Source organism: Xyrauchen texanus, chromosome 24 (assembly GCF_025860055.1).
Source record: "Xyrauchen texanus isolate HMW12.3.18 chromosome 24, RBS_HiC_50CHRs, whole genome shotgun sequence".
Classification (NCBI taxonomy): domain Eukaryota; kingdom Metazoa; phylum Chordata; class Actinopteri; order Cypriniformes; family Catostomidae; genus Xyrauchen; species Xyrauchen texanus.
This window is the reverse complement of record NC_068299.1, coordinates 30512798-30539412: the sequence shown is the minus strand read 5'-3', so window position 1 is coordinate 30539412 and position 26615 is coordinate 30512798. Positions and strand designations below refer to the sequence as shown.

General features: G+C 40.0%; 1 protein-coding gene across 2 annotated transcripts in view; it reads right to left on the bottom strand.

Moving 5' to 3' along the window:
• LOC127617463 (ninein-like protein) overlaps positions 1-26324 on the bottom strand; it is a 42762-nt gene extending 16438 nt beyond the window's left edge. Inside the window, exons 1-9 of one of the 2 annotated variants that reach the window (XM_052089435.1) lie at positions 26133-26324; positions 16392-16603; positions 15826-15922; positions 14155-14348; positions 4010-4076; positions 3715-3905; positions 3094-3249; positions 752-919; positions 117-253 (exon numbers count right to left, since the gene is read on the bottom strand). In XM_052089435.1, the coding sequence (XP_051945395.1) occupies positions 117-253; positions 752-919; positions 3094-3249; positions 3715-3905; positions 4010-4076; positions 14155-14348; positions 15826-15922; positions 16392-16574 (1193 nt within the window). In that variant the 5' untranslated portion in view covers positions 16575-16603; positions 26133-26324. Of the gene's footprint in view, positions 1-116; positions 254-751; positions 920-3093; positions 3250-3714; positions 3906-4009; positions 4077-4566; positions 5286-14154; positions 14349-15825; positions 15923-16391; positions 16604-26132 lie in introns of those variants that run through there. The other variant, XM_052089436.1, reaches the window with a different exon arrangement.
• Between the last annotated feature and the right edge of the window lie 291 nt (positions 26325-26615).

Here is a 26615-nt window from a genome sequence, read left to right as displayed (position 1 = left end):
CACTGTTTAACATTATATCACCTCCCAAGTGATAGAGACATCAATTAATCCACTAAAGTTCAACCATCCTCATTTGACAGTAAAGACACAGTCAGTGAGACATGAACAACCCTCACTGTAAGTAGTTTATCTCATTCTTGTAGGAGACCAGAGCAGCCTGATGGACGCCATTTCCGCTGACCAGCAGCTCATTGTCCAGGGCCAGAGTGAGTTCAGCTAGACCCAAACGCTCCTCCAGAGAAAAGTCCAGAGTCTGTACACAGGTTCACAATGCAAAATAACTCATGAAATTCATTTAATGGTTTACACAAAAACAGTAATCCAATTTTCATGCAGACATGTATCAATTTATCAGCTAGGGTAAAACAAAAACACTTTAAAAAAAAAAAAAAAAAAGTCTTATTGCTTTTAAAACAGTGCAGGACAAGCTATGAGCCAAACTGGAATACTTTGGTTTAGGGATCCACATCATTCTATGCAGTGGCGTAACTACCGGCAGTGCAGGGTGTGCAGCCACACTAGGGCCTGGGGAGAGATGCAGGCCCAAAAGCAGAGGCGGACTTGGAAACCAGTGCCGCAAAATGGGGATGCTGTATGCCAAAGTGGGCCGTGATATGATGAAGGGGGACTGCGATATGCATCAACCCCCCCTCCCCCCCCACTCGACAGGTTGAAAATTATTTGCACTGGGGCCCTATGGACCAAAGTTTTGCCACTGATCCCAAGTAGTAAAATCGAAGTGCTCCATTACCTGGAGAATGTCCATGCTGTTGTGAATGCCCTCCTCTGTCCAGAGGGTGATGACTGTCTCTGGGAATGTGCATCCCGATCCATCATCCAGCCGGGTCAACAGCCTCTGACCCACAGTAGCTGAGAGAAACGAAGGGGAGGTGGAACGTACCACACGCTCCTCAAGGGCCTGAGAGAGCAGAGGAAGCAACATCAGAAAAATACATGAATTATCCAGTTAAGTCAGTTCTCCTCCAAAATCAGCGAAGAAAAAAGATTGAGAAATTTGATCTCACAGTCCCTCCACACACTGAACAATATGGTCCTTGAAATGCCAGAGCTTTAGTCTCAAATCAAGAACAAAAATATTGCACTGACCACTAATAAACATCCTTCTCATGATGTAATCCTTAAACTAGCTTATCCTTATTTTAGTTCCAGTCACCGAGATGCAACTCAGTATTTATCATCAACCACTGAACATTCAAAATTATAATTTTTTTCCCTCTTTAAAGGTCCACGGATCTTGCCTGATCTTTAGAGTCTAAATTTGACAAACAGCATTCTTAAAGAATCGTTTAAGGAAGAGTTCCCCTAAAAATGAAAATTCACAAATGTTAAGCAATATTTTAGAGACTGACAGATTAGTTCCATTCACTTCCAATGTATAGGAAAGAGCAGTGCCTTCATAATTTCTCTTCTGTTTCACAGACTATAGAAATACAGAAAGTCCTAGGGGTTTGGAACGACACAAGGGTGAGTAAATTATGACAATTTTCCTTTTTGCATAAACTAACTCTCTAATTGAGAACATCTGCACTGCATTTTTCTTTCTTCTTCAAGGTTTTACTTTGTTTGCCTGGTTGCACTTTAGATAAATTCCTGTTGTTGGTGATTTACCTCAGAAATGACATCACTAAAGGACTCCAAACTGTCTTTACGTTCCCATATAAAAACACTGCATGCAGGTATGAGGCCTGTGGTGCAGTACATCTCCTCAGTGTTGAGAGCAGGTTTGGCCATAGCACAGAAAAACAGTGTGCTTTGCTAAAAACTGGAGAGCAATAAAAGAGGCTCCGCCTTCCCAATTTAGCTAATTGGTTCCAGTCTCTGCAGCCCTCAGTAACTTGACCTGACTTTGGAGTTCTGAAATGAATCCTATTTGACAGTCAGGCAATAATTTAGCCACCTCTTTAGTCTCACTGCTACAAAAACTATTTTGCACATAAAAAATGTTTTTTTAATTGTGTGACCAAAAATTTTAAATAATGGTTCTAAAATCTTATATTTTATTTTGTAGTCACCTTTACAGATTAGATTAAGCCTGGAATAGAGCTCTGCACACTCTGGGCATTCTCTCAGCCAACTTCATGAGGTGCAACCTGGGATGCTCTGTCCATCTTCTAAATTAATATATATATTTTGAATTAACATTTTAACTCTTTTACTTAAATACTTTATTACTATTTATATTAATCTACAAAATTAGTATCAAGCATTTACGCATACACTTTCAGATGAAAAAGTGTTTAACAGAATAGTTCACCCAAAATGAAAATTCTCTCATCATTTACTCACCTTCATGTTATCTAAGATGTGCTATGACTTTCTTTCTTCTACTGAACAAAAATAAAAGAATATTTAATCTCTGTAGGTCCATTAAATGCAAGTGAATGGTGGCCAGAACTTTGAAGGCTCAAAAAGCACATAACGTAATCTACTTAAAAGTAACCAATATTACTCCAGACTCCATCAATAGAAGCAATATGATAGACGTTGGTGAAAAACACATAATATTTTTATAAATATCCATTTTCACTTTTAAATTCTTTTTCTTTTGTTTTTAATGATTTGCATTCTTTGCTCATATCACCACCTACTGGGCAGAAAGGAGAATTTATATTAAAAAGAACTTAAATATTGATCTTCTTCTCACCCACACCTATTATATTGCTTTGTAAGACATGACCCCTTGAGTCTTATGAATTACTTTTATGCTGCTTTTATCTAATTTATCGGCCTTCAAAGTTCTGGCACCCATTCACTTGCATTGTATGGGCCTTCAGAGCTGACATTTTCATATAAAATCTTCATTTGTGTTCTGTGGAAGAAAAAAGCCATACAAGGGATTGCATGAGGGTGAGTAAATGATGAGAGAATGTCCATTTTTTTGGGTGAACTATCCTTTAGTTCCCTAAGATCGTCATGAGAAACACAAATTCAGTCAAGTGCTACCAAACTTTTGACTGGTAGTGTATATAAACTTCATATGCATGTACAGAAGAGTCAGCAAAGCTGTTTTCGCTTTGGATAATATTGAAATGAATGCAGATTTTTTAAATGACCATAAGAGTTGATCCTGACCTTGCAGATGGACCGCTGAGGTTTGGGTTGGGTTGGGGTGGAGGTAGAGAGGGGTGCAGCATGAAAGTGTGGTCTGAACAAACCGCTCTGTAACTCACTGAGACTTAATCTCCCGTCCTGATCTTTGTCCAGTTTCCTGAAGAGACTATCTAACTCCTCACAGACACAATGATGTGAAACAAAAATATGTTAGTAAGTAGCAAACAAGCAGAACAGAGTGGCTCAGGTCAGAATGGAATACTTGCTTACTATTTGTTGAATACTCCTCTGTATACTGTCTACTATGTAAAAAAAACTGTATACATTATTTCATAAATCTTCATCTTGGAAATCCGATCAAAAATGATCTCAAATAGATGTTAAAAATAGTGTCTATAATTGCTTTATTCTTACACTGGACTGTGTGCTTTTCTGTATACCACTAATTTCAGCGAAAGTAGTAGGTCATCCCATATATCCGTTCTAAGTATACCGAAAATAATTTGCACACTGTCTACTGTACACATACTATATACTGCAGAAAAAGCAAGAGTAGTATGTTAGTATGATATTCTAACAAGCCTTGATTTCCTTCATGGTTAATGTGAATATTTATCAGTACAGAATGTTACATGACTGTACCTCTGATTGTAAGTCCTTGAGGCCGATGTGGTCACAAACAAGTGACAACTCCTCACGGTTTAATGATCCTCCGGCTCCAACCCCCAGCTCCTCCCACACTGCCCTCACCTGTCCGTCTGTGACTTTCAGCTGAGGATCGAGGGAGCGCTGTGGACTTTCTGTGCCATCTTGAGTCCAGAGCTTCAACTGGCCTTGGGTATATGTAAATCAGATGGAAATAGAGCCAAATGTTGATTTTTACACAAACCTTCTAAATGAATGGTACTGTTCCACCAAATTTGGAAATATAATGTACCTTGTGCCACAAAATAGTGGTGTGTTGACTCTTTGTTGCTTCCAGGATCTTCATCTGACTTGAGACTCTGTAAATAGTGTATTTAACAGTTAAAACATCATTTAATTGGTCCATGTAATCCAGTTACATCTTTGAAATAAAAATGGTTATTTGGTATTTTTAATCCAATTTTGTGTAAAAACAATGCGAAGGTGATTAATTTTTTTCAATGTTTAAATACTTTCTCCTATCTCAGCTTAAAATGCAGAGGCAACTATAAGTCAGCAACTCATAAGTTGATTTTCCCCGAAGTGTAAACACTATGGCACTGTCACACGTTGTTCTATAGACAGTGGAGTTTTTGGTAAAAGTCTTTTTTTTTTTTTCAGATTATGTAGTGGGTCATCCAGTTATTTAGTGTATACTGTGCCCCATATATATATATATATATATATATATATATATATATATATATATATATATATATATATATATAAAATGAAGAAATAGTAAAAGTAGTGGTATGGTAGTGTGCTGAGCATAAGATCACAAAGAGGCACAAAAAGAGATCTACGTACCTTGATTTTAGGTATTGCCTCTATGCTGATGAGTTGAGAAAGCACAGTAAAATAGTTGAATGAACTAACATGGTGTAGTGGCACCCGAAAGAACAACAGAAGAGAATAAGGCATTCCATCCCTCCTATCATTACTTCTGCAACACTGGGTGGGAACAACTAGCAGACTGAGAAAGTTCAAGAGTGATGTATTCTTCACATCAGCACAGAGGCACTGCATACTCACACTAAAGGGCTTAAACCTTGTTCACATAAACCCTGCTAAATCTATAATGGAAAAGAGTTTACATAAGAGATGGTTAAGAGTTGAACAGTTATTTAACAGTTCCACCACAGAGAGCATTTTACAAATGGCTGATACCATTAAAGACAAATGGAATACAACTAATAGTAGCAGTATAAACTGTAAAGGTCTGTATGGCTTTCTTTGGAATCGACTGGAATACGTTCGTACAGCTTACTGCATACTGAACAGTTTACACCAAATACTGCCTGTGAAACTGTAGGCAGCATGCAATGATATACATTACATTCATGAAGTGGCGCAAAGCACAATTTACTATTTTCCTGAGAAATAGGTCATTGTACTAAGACGTTTCAGAAGCATTTCTACTCTCAGCGCAAAGTCTACAATCAGTTCCTGAATTTGCAGGTTCTATGAGCAGGTGGTAATAAAGTTCATGTCACAACTCAGAAAATATAGTGGAACATCAAATGATGTCCCTGACAATGTTGTTGCCATTTTATGAAACAAAATTTATGAGATTTGTGTTCAAATATCTAGAGGTCATGGTTTACTTTTCAATGATCATTACTATGTTAATATTTACAATAGTATTTATGATATAATGTAGTGGTAATTTCCACCTGATCTTTAAGTCACTGCAAAAAGGCCGGTGGAAGAAGTTGGAGGGGGTAAAATGTTTGGATTTGGGGAGTTGGTTGTATACGATTTTTTTGACCACTTTGTTATTTTAATTATATTTTTGTTTAGTTTGAAATGTAAATTTAATTTAGAAATATTTGTGTTTTTTCAAGAAATGAATTTCATTTTTCAAAAAGGGGGGTGTCATGTTCAGAATAATAAACAAATATATAGATAAAAAAATAAATAATGGAAAAGAAAAAACTATCGCTCGATCAACAGCCCAACTCTTATTAATAAAGCTGCAAATTGGCAATTTTCTTCACGATAAGAAATGCACAGTGACACATATTCAGTAAGTCGTGAGCCATCACGTTATAATCTAGCTGCATTAAGCGTAAGCGCTCGATTGACGAGCGTCCCCGTGACAGAGTGTATCTCAGCCGGGTGCAGTTTCAATCTCCCCCCCTTAGATCAGGACATTCATGCAATTGATAGAAGAGGCGCTGACTGCTAGTTTCGCTAATTTGCCAGTTTCAGAGTTTGCGGTTATTTAAATGATCTGCTTCCGTATTATTTGAACTTTAATAAAGGATGCATTAAAGATATAACACCGGGGTGCTTTATTCCACAACGAGAGTGCTTCTGTATTTACTTATTTGGTATTTTTGTATAATTCCCTCATACTTTGCGATCTACAAAGTTAAGAGTGCATCTGGACTGTGAGCTCTGTAATTCTTCCTCTCCTCAGTCAACGGCAATCTGCAGTGCTGCTCTCACACATCATCATTAGAGTTTAATGGGATCTCATGTTACGTTAAATGAGATTAAACGACTAGTCGACAACGAACATTTTTGTCAACAAATTCTTTAGTTATCTAATCGTTTCAGCCCTACAAACAACTATTCAAAATGTTGTCTCATTTCTGTATTGTCTATCTCCTCCCCTCTTTTTTATATCGCTCATTGAATTGTGTAGATTAAGTGTTTGATAAAACTATAAACAGCCAGAACCTTAAAAATGACCTTAATCCAAAATAAAATTCTGTCATCATTTACTCATCCTCATGTCCTTCCAAACCTGTATGACTTTCATTCCTGGAGATGTTTGGCAGAATGTTCTGTAACCATTTACTTACAGAGGTCAATCAGTCTGCATCTCGTTTCGAGTTCCATGGAAGAAAATCAAACAGGTTTGAGATGAGTAAATGATGACAGAGTTTTCATTTTTGGGTGAACTGTCCTTTTAATTGAATACAAAACAATGAAGGGTTAAATATATATTTGTATCTGAGGCATTTCTTGTGTACACAATCCCTCACAAGCATTCAATGCTATGAAAGTGTTGATGTCTTGTTGAAGAGGTAGCTACATAAAATGTGGTGGGCTCAAAAACCTTCAAAGAATATGGTTACAACATATCAACAGCATTCCATAACTTCTGCATGGTGAAAAAAACATAATGTTGTGTCATCCCTAAAAACTAAATAATTTACGCGGAATGAAAAGGTGAAAAAGCTTGTGTGCAATATTCATAAGAGCCGATTCAATAATTTACAGAACATCAACAGTGCTGCTGCTCAAATGAATGTAAAAGGATATAGGAACAGGAATCTGTGATCAGAGCTGTGAATCTACACAGCAGGACTGATCACTCTCTGTCCAGCCTCAAATAAATCCATCTAGCTTGCTTCCTCATTTGACATATTTATTTGACTTAGTGCTGCAAGGCAGCACTGTATCGATATTCCTCATCCCTACATTCTGGTAAACCATAAACCTAGGTATTTCACCTCACTGCAGAAAAATATTTTTTTGTCTTGTTTTCCAGTAAAAATATCTAAACATTCTTAAAACAAGATACATTTACATTTACAAAACTATAATACAACATTTTGTAAGGTTTATGCTTATAACAATAATTTTTCTTTACATATTTGCCAATGGGGCAAGACATTTTTTTTACTTTTCTTATCCCATTGCCAAACAGCTTTTTTATATATTTTTTCTCTGAAAACAAGACTTAATTCAGCCTGATCTCATGAACATTACGTGACCGTGGCAACAATTTAGCAAAATGAAACTGCATGTTTTACATTTTGCTTGATGCAGTTTCCCAGTAAAATGTCCAGCGGGGGGCACCAAAAGCGAGTGAAATGGTGTCGTAATCAGACAAAGTGTTTAAGGTGAATTTAAGATGGAGGTTATAATAAGTAGAACATACCTCCCTAACCTAAAACTTGAACCTAAACCTAACCAATAGTGATCTAAAATCCATAACCTAAAACTTTAAACTCAAATCAAATGAGATGTAGACACAAAACAGACATCCTATAGACCTTTGCACACCAAAGGTGAATTTTCACCGCGATTTCTCACTATGATCAACATTTTGAATCAAAAAAACGTATTCCAAATGAGCCATTCTCACCTGGAGCAAACATTCGCGCTGAATCGCATGCGGACAAGGCAAAGCTTTTTTATGGTGAGTGTGTATATTTTTTTTCTTCATCAGGCAATGAAATTGTGAGCCTTGGATCACGTGTCAGGAGCTGTTGCAGCTACCAAAACCAGTGCAACAGGTGAAGCACCAAAAGCTGTTCTGACCACCAACATTAAATGCTGAAGAATCAGCAGTGAGGATGTGTAGTTAATTTGCATCAAATGTCTTAAAAACTGAAACATATTTATCATATGGGATCTATTAATATATAACTTTTATTGCTGCATCACTGTTTTACAAACCCTTTAAAAACTCTCTGATTGAGTTGATCTTTGATTGATTGTCTTCATAATTTATTCCATATTAATGCAGATTTTGCCATGGCATTTAATCTTAAGGAAGTTCTCTTATATCTCTAATATAACATACTGAATATCGTGGCATATTTTCCTTTGTATCACCTTTTTTAATAAACAAATGTTTTTCTTCGCCATATTAGTGGACAAAGGCCTTTACCCTATACCAACTCCTAAACCTAACCGATAGTGTCCAAAAAGAAAATGAGAAATAAAAAGCTAATTCTCTGAAGCAACCACATCATCTCGAGTCACTTTTATCTCACATGCCAGCTTGCGTGCTTGGCTACTGCGCAAAATAATCAAGGAATAAGTTTGTAAATATAGGGAAGTCTGTAATGCAAGCATTAAAATAAGCAATTTTTCCAATGATGCGTTATAGTAAAAAAGTGTTTCAATATCATAACATAGAGGTGTGTGAGCAATAGAGTGATAAATAAGTTTTAATAAAGTCATCACACATTGTACTTGTGATTTGTGTAAAAGTGAATAAAACGCACAGTTGTTGTGGCACCTCTAGTGTTAATTACACCAGGAAACTGCTACGAAGCGAAGAACGATGCACGTAAAAGTCAGTTTGCAAAAACGTAGTTATAGGAACATGTATTCTATGAGACTAGGTTGTAATATCTTCTGTCATTCTGCTTCTCGTGTAAATTTTTTCTTGTTTTAAGGATGTTTACATATTTTTATCAGAAAATAAGACAAAAATATTCAGTAAGAATTTATAAAAAAAATAAATCAGTGTTGAAACTAGGGCTGAAACGATTAGTCAACATTATCGACAATAAATATTTGTCAACAAAAACGTTCCTTGCGAATAGTCATTTGATCTCATTTAATGTAACATGAGATCACATTAAACTCTGATAATGATGTGCAGGACCAGCACTGCAGCTTGTGCCTGACTGAGGAGAGAGTCACAGACCCACTCCAAACTTTTCAAACAGCTTCAAGTGATGTAGATCACAAAGTTTGAGGGAATTATAAAAAAAATACAAAATAAGTAAATAGATTAGCACTCTCGTTGTGAAATAATCAAGCAAAACTTGCATGTCAGAGCGTCTTTAAAGGACATTTAATGCATCCTTTAATAAAGTTCAAATAATAAAGAAGCAGGTCATGTAAATGAGTACAATCTCCAAAAATGGCATTTCTCTATCTGGTCAATGCGTCTTCTGAGTCGCGTGAAGAAACCTGAATGGATTTAATGGGGAGTGTGTATCATATCGTGAAGCAAAAAAATACTGAGTTAAAGAAATACTGAGTTTTTGATTTGTTGTTGTTTTGGCTTGTTTTCCAATATAAATATCTAAAACTCTTTTAAAACAATGCACATTGTCAAAAAAGTGAAAAAATACATTTATATACATAATATACATATATTAAATATTCATTCTCTAAAAGCAAGACTAAATATCTTATGTGTTGCTTCTCAAGTAAATGTATCTTGTTTTAAGGATTTTTAGATAAGACAAAAACTCTTGATTTTTTTGCAGTGAATTTCTTTACTGAATTAAACAAAGTATTTTTGACATATTTATTTAATTCAGTGAACGTCATTTAGAGGTATTTTTAAAAGATGATTTTGTCCTTTTTATTGTTAGCAAGCACGTTTAATACAACCTTTTAAGTCAAGGCCAAGCCAAATAGTCGATTAATCATAGCAATAATCGACTGCATAGTGGAATAATCGCTCTAATCATCGTTAGATTAATCGATTATCAAAATAATCATTAGTTGCAGCTGTAGTTGAAACCATTTGAAACATTTCATTTTTCTTCCTTTTGTTACTTATCAACCCCTCCCCTCCAACCATTTGACTCCATTCTGGTATGGAACACCCACTTTTCATAATTCAATTAATTCCCGATGGATAAAATCAAATCCCGCTCTAGATTTTTTTATTGTTTAATATCCTGTTACATTCAGGAATGCCCTAGATTACAGAAGTTATAAGGTTTGCAAACTGCATTTTAAGTGACTACGGACTTATACTTTGGTCTGTTTCTCAGCCAAAGTAATCATATCACTTCTGAAGACATGGATTAAACCACTCAGTCGTATGGATTACTTTTATGCTGCCTTTAAGTACTTTTGGAGCTTGAAAGTTTTGGACCCCATTGATTTTAAATTGTATGGACAAAAACATCTCATACATCATTCAAAATATCTTTCTTTGTGTTCAGCAGAAGTAAGAAAGCCATACAAGTTTAAGATTATGATGGTGATAAATGATGAGAGAATTATAATTTTTTGGTGAACTGTTCCTTTAAAACCCAAACTTAACTAAATCTTTAACACTATTCTTTTGCTGCCTCGCAAGCACTTGTATTTCATTCAGGAAAAACAATTGTTTTTTTATTATTATTATTATTATTATTATAACAAGAACAACCATTATGTATTCACAATTACAAGCACCCCAGTAGAGTAAAGTCTTTTACATAATGCTTCAACTGTGAATGTTACTTATAGTGACATGATGAGTTGAATCCTCCTCTTACACAGTAGCACTGAATCGCTAGCAACAGTGTAGTGAGTGGCTTTAGAATCTGCACGTAATCTCCCCCCGCCCCGGTAAAATTGCCTGCACTCGGTTACATAAATGATCTAAATATTTCAAACAATTAAATGAAAAAGAGAAGATAGGAGAGGGAGAAACAGAAAGTCACAGAGCAAAAAGGAGAGACGTACAGAGAGAGAGAGAGAGAGAGAGAGAGAGAAACAGAGAAAAACAGAGAGAGTCGGAGAACTCTGGTATGCAAGTGTGTGTTTCTAATATGAGAGGCACAGTTAAAGGAAATGCCATGCCAAATTATAGTCAAACCCTTTCCTTGTTTTACTTCACATTAGAAGAAGAAGAACGGAGTACACTGAGCTCCACCCTGACCAACTAAAAAAGACCTCTATCCTGGTTGAACACATACAACACATAAAGAAACACCACACTAAACATACAGGCACTAAATACACTGGGCCAAATGGACCTTGACAGACTGGTTCATAAATGCCAAATGCTGGTCGCTGCCAACATAAAATCCAGCATACTCCAGATAGACCAGCATACCTTCTTAGCAAAGGAATTTGATGGTTCAACTCCTCCACAGACTGTGACCTACTCTCTAAAGATATCTCAACCTAAAGCACCATTACACTAGATTTTTAGATAGTGGACAAGACACCCTTTTGGGAAGTTGACATGTCCTGCGTGTGTGACACTTGCAGCCCATTGACTTTGAAAACAAATGTTTGTATATGCTTAAATATGTGGGCCCCACAGCTTATATAAAGGCCCCTCAACAGGGCCCTGTGACTATGAGTGCCCCCAGCCCCCTTATAGGACCCTTTTGCCTTCCTGTTTCTAATTACATAATTTGAACCACACTTTAATCTTATAACGCCACCTGGTAAAGTTTCCATGCTCTACTAGAAGTAGAAGACCTTGTAAAATAATTTACAAAATAGCTACCTTCACATTGAGATGAACTCGTCTTGCCTTTCAGCCCTTCAAAGCTCTCACAATTTAGGGTAACATTTTTGAAGGAAATTAGAGTGTAGGGATGACCACTTCTGAATGGAATGCACCCCATCATTCAGATGAGTCAGAACAGATATAGCAGCGCAAGCCAGAACTGCCTGATCACTTTGCCGAATTTCACCAAACCCTTGCATAGATGTAGACAACTGTATTTGTTAAATTCAGCAATATTTAAAGTGCTTGATGAAGTTAAAATATTTTCTAATGTATTATTGGCCCTTTAATTATATGCATTTTGTATGCATAATGTAGTATTTACACTGAGTTTACATACATATAACAGTATAACAAACATTAAAATGGTACTGTCTCTTTAAGAACAGTGGCTGTTCATCTAACGTGTTTCGGTAGAGTGGTTTCTTTACCACATCCAGGGCTGGACTGGTAATGTGGCATACCGGCCATTTTCCCAGTGGGCCGACGCACTTTGGGGCTGATCAAGGATGGACTGCTATTGGGAGAACCAAGCGGGCCAGTGTGTCAGCCGTGAAACGGGCCGAATGGGCCACGATAAGCTAAAATGAGCCGCCGCGTTATGCAGAACACGCCGGATGAACGGTCCATTTCTGTTATGTTGTAGTCGTAGTGAAGAACGGAGCTTGAGCCTAGGTTGAGGACCAACACTTTTAATATTTTACATAGCGACCCCCAAGCATCTTCCTTTGTTTCTAGTGCCAAGGCAAGATGATAATGAATCCAGAAAACATTTAAAATCAAAATGGACTGCACGAGAGGTCCAGCACCATAGATTTTCATTTGTACTGGCTCTCCTGTCTGCACACAAGTTAAATAACTCCAGAGGAGAAAGTACAGACACAGCTGAAAATAAAGACCTCTTTTATGAAAGCTCCTGCACTTTGGAGACAGAGAGAGAGAGGGGGGGGGAAGCAGGTCAGCCCAGCTACATCCACCAAAATCACACTGACTCTAACAATACAACACCTAGTGATGAACATCTAAAGTGCTACTGCTATTTAACAATTTCTATTTGCATACAGTCCTATGTTGGGACAATATGAAAAATGCTAATAAAAACAAAAAATTGTGATTTGTAAATTATAATCACCCTTTGCTATATTGAAAGCTCTACAACTACACATTATATGATGCTTTACCTCGTGAATTTCATAGTTAGTTTTTTTTAATGTAGTTATTTCAAATCTGATGATTGCAACACGCTCCAAAATATTTGGGACAGTTGAGTGTTTTCCACTATGCAACATCTCCATTTCTTCTAATAACACTTATTAAGCATTTGGGCACTGAAGACACAAGTTTGTTAAGTTTAGAACGTGGAATTTTCCTCCATTCATCCATTATGTATCTCTTCAGCTGCACAATTGTACGGGGTCTTCAATGGCATATGGTGTGTTTAATAATACACCACTCATTCTCAATTGGAGATGGTCAGGACCGCAGACAGGCCAATCTAGCACCCGCACTCTCTGCTTTCACAGCCATGCACTTGTATCCGGGCAGTATGTGGTTTGAAGTTGTCCTGCTGGAAAATGCTGGGATGTCCCTGGACAAGACGTGCTGGATGGCAGTATATGTTGTTTCAAAATTTTTACATATCTGTCTGCATTTATGGTGCACTCACAGATGTGCGAGTTACCCATGCCACGGGCACTTACACACCCCTGGCCCATACAGACACTGGCTTTTGGACCTGACACTGATAGCAGCTTGTATGGTCCTTTTCCTCTTTGGTCCAGAGACTCATTGAACCAAAAAACACGGTTCAACTGTTCTACTTTCCATCCAAGTTGAGACCAAGCCCAGAGAAGACGGTGGTGCTTCTGGACAGTGTTGATGTAGAGATTCTGCTTTGCATAGTAAAGTCTTAACTTGCATCTGTGGATGCAGCGGTGAATGGTGTTGACTAACAAAGATTTACTAAAGTAATCCCAAGCCCATGTTCATGATATCCATTACAGATGAATGACGTTTTTTAAGACAGTGACGTCTTGCCCTTTACGCACCAAGATTTGACCAAATTCCTTTAATCTTTTAACTATATTGTGCACTGTAGAGGGAGAAATGCCCAAAATACTTCCAATTTGTCTTTGGGGAACATTGTTCTCAAAGTGCTGGATTATTTGCTGAGGCATCTGTCGGCAAATTGACAAGTCTCATTGATCCTTTGAGGACTAGGTTTTTGGAGGCTCCTTATATACTATGACATCTCACCTGCTGAACATCTCCTGTTTCACATTGCCTTGTTATTTATTTTTTTATTTATTAAAATCAACCATCAGGCAAAACCAGCATCCCATGCTTGGGAGCAGCATCTAAAACACAACATTTGCTGGTGACCAGCAATGCTGGTCTTTTCAACAGGGACAGGCTGATAATCAAGATCATGTAAATATGGTTAATTTTACCTCAACACTCTCCAGTGAGGTGGAGCGCCTGAGCTTGGCTCTCCTCACACCATTTGTTTCTACTTTGTCTGTTGCAAATGATGGGGAGTCTTCTGAGTCTGCTGTGAGCTCCAAGTCAGTCTTGTCTGGCCGTGATCGGCGTCCGTACCTTTTGGCTCCCTTCACATATTTAGGCTTCACCTCCTCCGGGACAGCTAAAAAAAAACAGAAAATTATGCATTTAAAGTGACAGATAATGAAAATATATCAGATAATAAACAGAAGTCAAAATAAAGAAAATTATACACATTGATTATAATATGAATCCATATGTAAAAGCTGATCTTCCATCAAATTGCTAAAAAAAATTAAAAAATCTGTATTTATGTCTTGTTTTTCAGTAAACATATCTAAACATCCATTCCAAGGTCGGTTTTGCTTCTTAATATGACTTGTTTCCAGTGAATATATCTTCAGTTAAGTTTTTTTGTTCTTAATGTTTTTTTCTTCTTGTTTAAGCATAAACCTAAGCACATTTTGTTCGTATATGCTTAAAACAAGGCAAAAAAATATTTGCGAATGAGGTAGGAAAAAACAAGCCTCAATTGTTCTCAAGTAAATGTATCTTGTTTTAAGGATGCTGGGATATTTTTACTGGAAAAATACTGTCCATGCAAGTCATAACATTTCTTATAAAATGAGAAACAAGTCTGAAAGGAAATTAAAACCTAAAAGCAACATCTCTAAACCCAGGATAAATGCTTTAACATCTGTTTCTCATTACAGGTTTCACATTTTACCATCCGCAAAGGTACATTTAGCCTTGAGCAATTTAAATTAGATTTCATAACATACACTAATGTACCAAACTCATTTAATGCACATTTATCTCTGAGAAAAACTGCAACAACACTGGAAAAATGGAATGAAAAATCTTAACAATGATATTCTGGATTTGGTTTGCAGAAGCCCTACACAATACTTTCCAGCATCTGTATTATTCAATCAAAATCTGAGCAAGCCTCTGGTGAAGGAGGCCATAACAATCATTTGGTAGGTACCTTAATTAATTATGAGCTGTTATCATTTCATGAACATAAAAATAGTCATGCTTGTATTTTGTCTTTCTAAAAATGTAAAGACTGCCATTGATTTAAATCTGGTTTTGTCTAAAATGGATCTATGTACTTCCTTTTACATTCTTTTTCCCCCTTTGCATTTGGAAACTTATGCCACACACTTAAAATGTATAAATGTTGTTGCATTAGACAGGTTATATTAACGTTTTTTCCGTTTAATGTTTTGGTGTGACATTTTTCTTATCTAATGCTATGAAATTACTTTTTTAAATGTGGCTTTAACTGTCCAAATACATTTTAGGGCTACTGTATGTTTGAAGTAGAAGTGTTAAGTTTACAAAACCACCCTGCCTCAAACAAAACTAACCATAAACATAATGGGCTGTTGATTAACAAAATGCAGATAAGCCTTTATAAAACATCCCCAGCAGCCTAAAAGTCCTTCATATGACCGAAGTTACATCAGTTCCACATGATTTATCATCAACAAACCTGGAGTGGACTAGGTCCAGACTAACTACTGTATTAACAAAAACCATGAAGATAGACACAGGACTGAAAGCTTTGATAACTCTGATGGCATATTGCAGTCTTCTGTTTGTCATTTGGGTACCTGGTTCAAGATAGCTGCTCTCCTCCTCTGAAGTACTGAAGTCTAAAGACCTTGACAGCACAGCCACAAAGCCCTCCTTGAACTCCTCAAAATTCACCTGCAAAATGACACAAGAGAGCTTCAATTCAATAATGCGACGTTTAGAACAAAGGAAGGATGAGTATTCAACTTGGGGGTCCTGTTCTGTATCATTGAATTACAAAGAAACAAACAAAAAAATCCAAAGATGTATTGCCCTGACATTGTGATTTATTTCCCTTCTCCAACTAGAGATTTGAAAGTGATTTCCGTCTGACATTTGTACTTTTCCTCCATCACTTTTGTGAGGTATTCACAGAAAAAGACTGACACCACAGATCCTTATATTCACTTGTTAATTAAAATTAATGTTGTTCAAATAAAATTGTTAATTTATGATTGTTCACTTCATATGCTTAAATTACTTTAATTTTCTCTGTTGACCTATTTGCACCACACATACTAGCAGGTATTTAGCGTTAACAGTAGTAGTTAGTGGGGGACCCCCAAGAGCTCAGACACATTTCCAACACTGGAGAACATCTTACACTGGCATAATGCTGTGGTCCTATCAGAGTGTCCAACAGCAAGGGGAGATGGGCATCTAAGCTCAGCTTGTGGCATAAGGCAGTAAGATCATCTTTGTCAAGGTAACCGGTGCCGGTGGTGTCACAGCTGTCAAACTCAGCCTTCAACTGGGCCACATAGCGGTTCTGCTCCTCCTCATCCATCCCACCACATAGTGCACAGCTAGCAAGGTCTGTGACATGAATGTAGAATGATCAGTGACCACAAAGTTAGTGGTCAATCCCTCATTACAGCAGCCTGCATATATGACCACCAGACACACTTCCCTACATAGTGGGATATTGATTTGATCGATACGCTTTATTGATCTGACAATTTAATCACAACACATTTTCGCGTGGAGGGACATGATGCATTTTCTAATTTCAACACAAATAAATGGCTTTAAGGGCAACTGATACTGTGCTAATTAAAATTTTAAAGAGTCAATAGCCAGGGTTTTTATTAGTGGACCACTTACATCTCAGCTCTGTAGGTCCATACAATGCAAGTGAAAGACTACCAAAATTGTGAAGCTCCAAAAATCACATAAAGGCAGCATATATGTAATCCATACGACTCCAGTGGTTAAATTAATGTCTTCTGAAGCAATATAATCGGTTTGGGGTGAGAACAGTCCAAAATGTTGCCATTGCAGTCTCTAGGCACGATCACGATTTCAAACTCAATTGTACTTCCTAGTGCTTGATGCATTCGCAGAGCGCTGAATGGAGCTAGGATGTGTAATAGAGCTTGAAATCAAGATCACCAATGAGACTGCAGATGTCAAGATTTATAGAGTGAAAGGAGTTATATTTTGGTCTGTTCTCATCCACAACTGATTAGATTACTTCATAGGACATGGATTAATCCATTGGAGTTGTTTGGATTACTTTTATGCTGCCTTTATGTGCTTTTTGGAGCTTCAAAGTTTTGGTTGCCATTCACTTGAATTGTACCACCTACAGAGCTGAAATATTCTTCTAAAAATGTTCAATTGTGTTCCACAGAAGAAAGAAAGTCACACACATCTGGGATGACATGAGGGTGAGTAAATGATGAGAGAATTTTCATTTTGGGTGAACTATCCCTTTAATAACTTTGAACAAAAGGTCAGATTTTCTTAGCTTCTATTGTAGCTCACAAGATGCTCTCCTCAACATTCTCATTCTCAAGTTTTTGCACAAACTTGTGAGCTAAAAAGGTTTTTTAACTAAAGCAAAGGGGTTAGAAATTCTAAAATTCATGTAAAATCTTCAGTTCAATGTGATATTTAACTTATTAATAATATAATATAATATTATTTCATGATTAAGATAGTAATACATTTGAAAATGCAAAATACAAGCATTTCACCAGAGGTCATACTCTGAACATAGCCTACATTAAAACAGTTCCCTTCCGAGGGAACTCGCACTGCGTCGTTGAAAATGACTCTTTGGGGAACGCTCCTTAGCGTGCGCCTCTGAATTATGAATGAAACTATTCCAATCTTGATTGGTGTTGCGTCATGACGTAACATGTGACGGCATAACCGGATGCATAAAAGTGACGCCGGCACACAAACACATTAGCTTTCGCTCTTCAGCAAGCGCTCTATGTGTATTGTTTGTCTTATTTGGTGTTGTTTGTCTGATTTAAAAATATTATGGCCACCCAACAGTTCATGAAGTGCGTGCACCCCTGCCCTCGTTTCATTAGGGACACGCACGCTTTATGTGTGAATTGTTTGGGAGCGCAGCACGCACAGGCAGCTCTCGAGGGACCTGCCTGTGAAAGTTGTGAAGCACTACCCATGAGAGTGCTGCGCTCCCAGTTGGCGTGCTTTGATGATCACAGTCAGGCTCGCGTTCCCCACGGATCTGGTCCCGTGTCTGTTGAGGCAGCGCGGCGGTTGAGATCGTGGGGTTCGCAGCGGGATCTTGCAGATGAGAATGAGACTACTGCGGCACTTTCTCATTCTTCGTTTGAGGATCCCGAGCCTACTGAGAGTGGTGCAGAAGCCCGCGTTGCGGCTTCTTCTGCCCACGATCAGGTCCCAATGCTTGAGCTCTCTGCTTCCGAGGAAGTGGATATGCTCAGCATTGATGCGGACGACCGTGAGTCAAGCACGCCAGTTTTCGGCCAAGCTTATGAGGAGCTGATTGAGGTTGTGACGCGTGCCGTGGCCAGACTTGATATCAGCTGGCCACAAAATGAGCAGGAAACGCAAGTTGAAAGACAAATTAGATGAGCGTTTCCTGCGGCACAGATCACAACCTCAGCGGCGGGGTTTGCCGTTTTTCCCCGATCTCCACAAAAAAAATATATAAATATATATCTCGAGATCGTGGGGTAAACCGCATTCGTCCCGTGTCTCCAGCCCCAGTGTGGTGATTACAGATGATGTTTTGGGGGCACGGGATATGGGCTAAAACCCCGGCGCTGCCTAGTAAGCCCTGCAGGGATACATCTGCTTTAATAAGTAGGGCTTACATGGCGGCAGGTCGGGCTGGTTCTTGCCTGCACTCAATGGCTATTGGCCGCTCTATGGCAACTATGGTGGCCACAGAGAGGCATCTGTGGCTGAATTTATCGGGGATAAAGGAAAAGGTTAGATCTTTTCTGCTTGATGCTTCCCCCGTAAGGTAAGTCTAAATCGAGTAGGGCAAGCAGATCAGCCCCAGCCATCAGTCAGCTCCTCGCACCACAGAGTTCCCCCCCGCTACAGAGCAACCGAGGTTGTTCTCGCAGCGGCGTCCTCAGGGAATCGGTGTCGGTTTCCCGCCGTCTCTGACGCTTCGGGCCACATCAGTTTCCAGCGAACGCACACCGTGCCGTTCGTGTCAAAAAAAAAAAAAAAAAAAAAAAAAAAAAAAGTATCCATTGTGGTCAGAAGAACCGTATGGACTAAATCCTGCTGGTCTCTCGCTTCAGGAAGTCGAGAACAGTGCTCGGGAAACACCCGAGACCAGCCTCGAGAGGCTGGTTCCCTTAGTAGAAGCTTCGGGAAGGAGGTCCTACCAAGGTGGTAGAACCTCGGAGGGCTGACCCCCCCCCGCTGCAGAGCAACCGAGGTTGCTCTCGCAGCGGAGTCCTCAGGAAATCGGTGTCGGTTCCCGCCGTCTCTGACGCCTCGGGCCACATCAATTTCCAGCGGACGCACGCCGTGCCGTTCGTGTCAAAAAATATAAATAAAAAATAAATAAAAAACAAGCATCAATTGTGGTCACAAGAACCGTATCGACTAAATCCTGCCGGTCTCTCGCTTCAGGAAGTCGAGAACGGTGCTCGAAAAACACCCGAGACCAGCCTCGAGAGGCTGGTTCCCTTAGTAGATTTTGTAGAGGCATGGAATCATCTTCCCAACATATCTGCATGGGTCCTGCATATAATAAAATCAGGGTACAGACTGCAGTTCGGGCACCGCCCCCAAATTCTCTGGGGTGGTGCAGACTACAGTGGTTCCGGAGCAGACTCAGGTGATGGAACAAGAAGTGCAATCTCTGCTGCTAAAGGAGGCCATAGAACGTGTTCCTCATGCAGACAGGGAGTCCGGATTTTACAGCCGGTACTTTATAGTTCCAAAAAGGATGGGGGTTGAGGCCGATTTTAGATCTCAGAGTTTTGAACCGGCCTTTGAGGAGGTTCAGGTTCAAAATGCTTACTATTCCTGCCATCGTGAGCCAGATCAGATCCGAGGACTGGTTTGTCACGATAGATCTAAAAGACGCCTATTTTCATGTATCCATCCTTCCATGTCACAGGAGGTTCCTGAGGTTCGCTTTCGGGGGCGAAGCTTACCAATATCGGGTTCTTCCGTTCGGCCTAGCACTATCTCCCCGCACATTCACCAAATGTATGGATGCAGCTCCTGCTCCTCAGAGACTTCAGGGCATCCGCATACTGAATTATATCGACGATTGGCTCATTCTGACCCAGTCTCGAGAAATGGCGGTTCCGCATCGAGATGTCGTCCTTGGCCACATTCGAAGTTTGGGGTTGAGACTCAACACAAAAAAGAGTGTGTTACAACCATCCCAGTGCACAACGTTTCTGGGTGTTGTGTGGAACTCGGTTACGATGCAGGCACGCATGTCTCCTGCACGTATCGAGTCCGTTCTGGCGATGGTGTCCGGGTTAAAGCTAGGCCAGGCCATCACTGTAAAGCAGTTTCTATTGGCGCTTTTCCATTACCAGTACCAGCTCGCCTCGGCTTGCCTCGCCTCGGCTTGCCTCGACTCGGCTCGCTTTTCGCTCCGTTTTCCATTGCAGACAGTACCGCCACAAATAATACCCGGTCGTCATAGCGACACCGCAGGAAACTGCCGTGATGTAATCTTATACGCGACACACATCCGCTACCCACACACACAGGACAATGGAGGAAATCGAGTGTATGCTGTTTTTGATCCTCGGGATGTGGCTGTTTCTCACAGCAAGAAGACAAACGTTGTTTCATGAGAGGCTGAGGGCAGCAAAACGAAACACTGCTGAAAAAAACAGGAGAGTTTGGGAATTACTACAGAGTTCAGACTACGAGACGAATCCGGTTGTTCAAAGCCGACGCAAGAGGTTAAGTTATGCTAACATAGCTAATGTTTGCATATGTGTAAATACTATACTATATGCAAAGTATTTAATCAACTTTGAATACTACACTGGACGGCTGACAGTAGAACAGCAGATCTACAACAAGAAAATATGTCGAGCACGGGTATTGGTTGAAAACGCTTTTGGTAGACTGAAGGGAAGGTGGCGTTGCCTCATGAAAAGAAATGAATGTGATGTTACAATTGTGAAATCTATGATTCTTACTTGCTGTGCTTTGCATAACCTTTGTGAGAGTCACGGAGAGGACTATGACAATGACTGGGATGCACCTGCAGCAGCAGAGCCTGTGGTGGCAGTGGCACAGGGTGTTGAGGAGGAGGGCAGAGATGTACGAGAGGGTCTGTGCGTTATTTTAATTGCTAAATAAATACATTATCATTAAATATGTTGTCTCTGCTGTTTTTCATTAAAGGTTATCACAGTATACAATCTGAAAATACTTGTTCAAACCCTTGTAAAAAAGCAAACCATCAAAAAAAGACACTGTTTGTAATAAGTTTCAAAAAGGTTTTATTTAAACACGCATACAAATAGAAAAAAATATAATATTAATATAAATTCACACATCCAACTATATACATATGTTACATGTAGTGCAAACATTTAATTAAAATAAACAAAGGGGTTTCAGTCCAGGGGCGGTGGAACAGCATCCCACCGGTTCAGTGCCTGGACAAGCTGGCTCAGGGTTCCCAGAAAGGCCTGGTTGAAGGACGACATTGCAGCAATCTCCTCTCTCCTTAAAGCCGCTTCGAGCTCTCGGGCATGTGCTGCATCATCGAGTGCCATCTGTAAATGGCGCTCCCGCTGTGCCATAATAATAGTTTTGTAGGCTATATCTGTGCAAACTATTTAAAAATGGCGGAGTTATTCTGGATACTCCGTCTGGCGCGCGCAATGATGACGCAGTGAATAGTAACGATTCTCTCTGACCAATCAGCAGTCGGCATTGTTTTTACGTCACATTTTAGTATCGCCTCAGCCCGCTCAGAACCTTGCCGGAGGTGGTACGAAAAAAAGTACCCGAAAGCAGGTACAGGTACAACTTTTACACAGTGGAAAACCAAACAAAGTCGAGTCGAGTTGAGCCGAGGCGAACTGGTACTGTGTAGTGGAAAAGCGCCATAAGACTGCTGGGCCTCATGGCAGTGGCATCCAACTTTATACCTTTGGGCCTTCTACACATGAGGCCCCTCCAGTGGTGGCTGAAAGCCAAGGGGTTTTTTCCCCCAAGGGGAATCCATTTCGTAAAATCAGAGTAACACGCAGATGCCTTCGTTCTCTGCTAATATGGAAGAAACCTTGGTTCCAGTCCCAAGGGCCAGTGTTGGGAGCATCATGTCGCCGGGAAACCGTTTCGACAGACGCCTCCCTCACTGGCTGGGGCGCGGTCATGGACGGCCGCTTTGCCAGGGGTCTGTGGCAGGACCATCATCATTCTTGGCACATAAACTGTCTAGAGATGTTGGCTGTGTTCAGGGCTCTGAGGAGCTTCCTTCCAGACATCTAAGGTTACCATGTCCTAGTACGTTCGGACAATACATCAGTGGTAGCTTATCTGAACCGACGAGGGGGACTCAGATCGCGCCCTCTGTGCAGACCGGCGCATCAGATAATTTCTTTGGTCCCAAGGGAAAATACTGTCTATCAGAGCATGTATGTTCCGGGGGTTCAGAATCAGGGAGCAGACATCCTGTCGAGGCAGGGGCTGAGGCCCGGGGAATGGAGACTTCATCCAGAGGTGGTGAAGTTGATATGGGACAAATTTGGACCATCGAAAGTGGATCTATTCGCGTCTCGAGAGACGTCCCACTGTCCATTTTGGTTCTCCCTCTGAAGCCCCACTGGGGTTGGATGCCATGGTACAGGCCTGGCCGAGGCTTCGCCTGTACGCATTTCCCCCGATCGCTCTGCTCCCGGGAGTCCTGGAAAGGGTCCGCCAAGAGGGCATCAGTCTACTTCTGGTTGCCCCGATGTGGCCGGCCCGAGTATGGTTCTCAGACATAATCTCACTCCTGATAGCTCCGCCATGGCAGATTCCTCTGAGGAGGGATCTGTTGTCTCAGGCAGGGGGCACAGTTTTCCACCCTCGTCCAGAGCTGTGGAAACTGTGGGTCTGGCCCCTGAGGGGGTTCAGTACCTAAATGCTGGTCTATCAGCGGGGGTGGTTGAAACCATACTTAACTCTAGGGCTCCGTCTACTAGGAGATTGTATGGCCTCAAGTGGAATGTGTTCTCCACTGAGTGTAGAGAACATGAAGTAGATCCAGTTAACTGCCCGGTGGCTTCAGTTCTGGAGTTTCTTCAAGATCGTTTCTCTGCAGGTCTCTCCCCTTCCACACTTAAGGTGTACATGGCTGCCATTGCGGCTTTCCATGCACCATTGAGTGCTGGGCCTCTGGGGAGGCACCAGCTGGTCATTCGTTTTCTCCGTGGTACATGGAGGATGAGACCGACAACCAGGTCCAGGGTTCCTGCCTGGGACCTGGCGGTGGTTCTCGAAGGGTTATCCCTGGCCCCCTTCGAACCCCTTCAGTCGGCCTCGCCCAAGGACCTGACGCTCAAGATGGCTTTTCTCTTAGCTATTACCTCTCTAAAGAAGGTGGGAGATCTTCAAGCCCTGGCAGTAACACCAGCTTGCTTGGAGTTTGCCCCTGGCGGAGTTAAAGCCATTCTGCACCCGAGACCTGGCTTTGTGCCTAAGGTGCCTTCTAACACGGCACGGTCTATGGTCCTGCAGGCATTCATCCTCCACCTCATGTGTCGGCAGAAGAAGAGAGGCTCCATTTGCTCTGCCCTGTCAGAGCTTTGAGCTGCTACCTCGAGAGGTCCTCTTCTTGGAGGAGGTCGGACCAACTGTTAGTGTGTTTTGGGTCACCTAAGAAGGGGCTCCCTGCTTCGAAACAAACCATTAGTAATTGGATTGTTCAGGCTATTATCTCGGCCTATAAGGTGCTAATTTGCCTTCACCTTTGGCCATAAGGGCTCATTCAACTAGAGGCATGGCGTCCTCTAGGGCTCTCTTATCGGGAGTGCCCCTCCAGGAGATCTGTGAGGCAGCCGGTTGGGCTACCCCGCACACTTTCATCAGGTTTTCTGCACCTCCTTAGTACGCCTGGCGCACGTGTGCTCTCGCCCTAGCTGAGTGCCTGAGTTCAGTTTCACTCTAGGGCAGGCCTTTTTCGGCGCGTGGCCTAGTGGGCATTCGTTCCCCAAAGAGTCGCTTCAACGACGCAGTGCGAGTTCCCTCGAAGGGAACGCCTCGGGTTATGACTATAACCCTTGTCCCCTGAGAAGGGAACGAGACACTGCGTCGTCCTGCCATGCCCCTCAATGCCTGAGAGCGGCTTGCTTCATCGCTAGGCTAATGTGTTTGTGTGCCGGCGTCACTTTTATGCATCTGGTTATGCCGTCACATGTTACGTCATGACGCAACACCAATCAAGATTGGAATAGTTTCATTCATAATTCAGAGGCGCACGCTAAGGAGCGTTCCCCAAAGAGTCGTTTTCAACGACGCAGTGTCTCGTTCCCTTCTCAGGGAACAAGGGTTATAATCATAACCCGAGACGTTCTTCCTATATCTTCATTGTATCTTCTGTTATCATGCTGGTGCCTGTTGTACTATTGCTTTGATAGGGTTCGTACAGATGCTTCAAAGTGAAATTCCCAAAAAAAAATTAAGGACTATTCTTGAGATGTTATTAAAACTAATTCTTTATTTGTTAAAATCTTTTATTCATTCAGTTCATTTATTTTTATAAAACACAATTTATTACAAGTACAACATATCTCAATGTGCATCTTTAACTACATATTCTCAGTAACAATTCTTGGTTCATTCATGATGAAATTGATGTGTAATTGTAGTGTGCTCCCTTAAAACGTACTTCGCTTTCCAAACAAGTGAATAACTGTGTCCGTACACAGTAGTCCATATGATTCATGTGATGCTGTGTTCCATGTTTTCTAAAGTCACACAACAGATTTATGTGAGGAACTGACCCAAACTGCAAATGGGTCATTCTCAAAAAAATTGGCTTTCCAACTTACAAAATATTGAAATTTCCCATTCAGTTCAGTTTTTGCCCATACAAGCTGAGGGTAAAGATTTTGTAACATGTTGACATTATTTTTATTCATAAAGAACAACTTGGCTGTTGTTCTTTTATTATTTCACAAACGAAGCAAGTTAACACTAAATTCACACTAATGATGGTTAAATGGGTTACAACACCAAATTTGTGTGTGAAAATATTACGGTTAAAATGTGAATTAATAACTTTTTACCATGCTGAAAAATCATTATATGCATATTTAAGCAGCCTCTAAAAATATTTTAGAACATTAAAAAAAAAAAATTGTTAACGTTGATAACACCAATGCCATGAAATTAAGGGACAATTATTCTTTTTAAATTATTGTTATTTTTCAAATTATTAATAATAATTTTGTTGAACTTTTTTGCACAATTGTTCCACCTTGCACTAATCCTTCTGTTAAAAAGAAGTACAAAATAAATACATAAATAACTATAATCATAGAAGTGGTGTACCAGAAGAACGGGACAAGGATTTAATTTTTCAGGCAATTGATTTCAAATATATTTTCTAAAAGGAATTCAAAACAGAGTCAAGCCATTTCATATGATTAAAGGTTAGGTTAAAGAATGTTACCTTTTATTAAATTTTAATTGTATAATGCATTAATGGTACATATAAAGCTACATAACAGACTTTATTAACGCTAGCACCATCTTTCACAGCCTCGTTGTATATACAATGTTTGACGCTAGTGTGAATAAGGTCTATTAATATGAAAGACCACCAAAGCATAATAGTTATATATGCCTATAACAATAAACAGTCAGTGTATTTGTGAATTAACCCATATTATTCATTTTAAAAAATGTAATCCTGTAGATCTCCCACAATGCAGCACGCGGCGGGTTTGGTATACACTTCACCATGGGAACGGGGACGAGACAAATGTAAAATAATGCCATCAAAAGAAAAATATGTGGGATCGTGGTACTTTACCTTTTAAACATTACATTGCAAAGCCTTTATTGACGTTAGGCGATCAATTGAAAACGTGCGTATGACAATATTGTATTTAAACCATCTTACCGTTGTAGACTCACACTGCCTCCGTTCTCGTAAAAGTCATTTTCTGTTCAGCATCAGTTGCAGTTTCATCCTAAAATTATGTGCATAAATAATATAACGACCATAGACAGAGAGATTATTTACTCTTTTAATGGGGCATAAGTATCATCCAAGAAAAGTGTCCAGGGTTAAAGCACACTGTTGCCGGACAGACACTCGCACTCTTCCCGCGAGCGTCTGTACGGGGAGGTCCCAAGCGCTCGCCCTAATTCAGAGATGCTCCATTCTACAGCCCCTGCTGGTCAGGCTGTCGGTCGACTCCAGTACTGCACTCTATATCCCTACTGACCCGGGCCCACACCTCTAGTATTCCTCAACCTTTATCTTAACAGTTTAACAAAACAAAACAAAAAAGGGCAAAATTGCAAAAAAAAATAAATAATAATAAAAAATAAATACAAAAAAAAAAAAATGTAATATGTTTATTACAAGAGAAATGAGTAG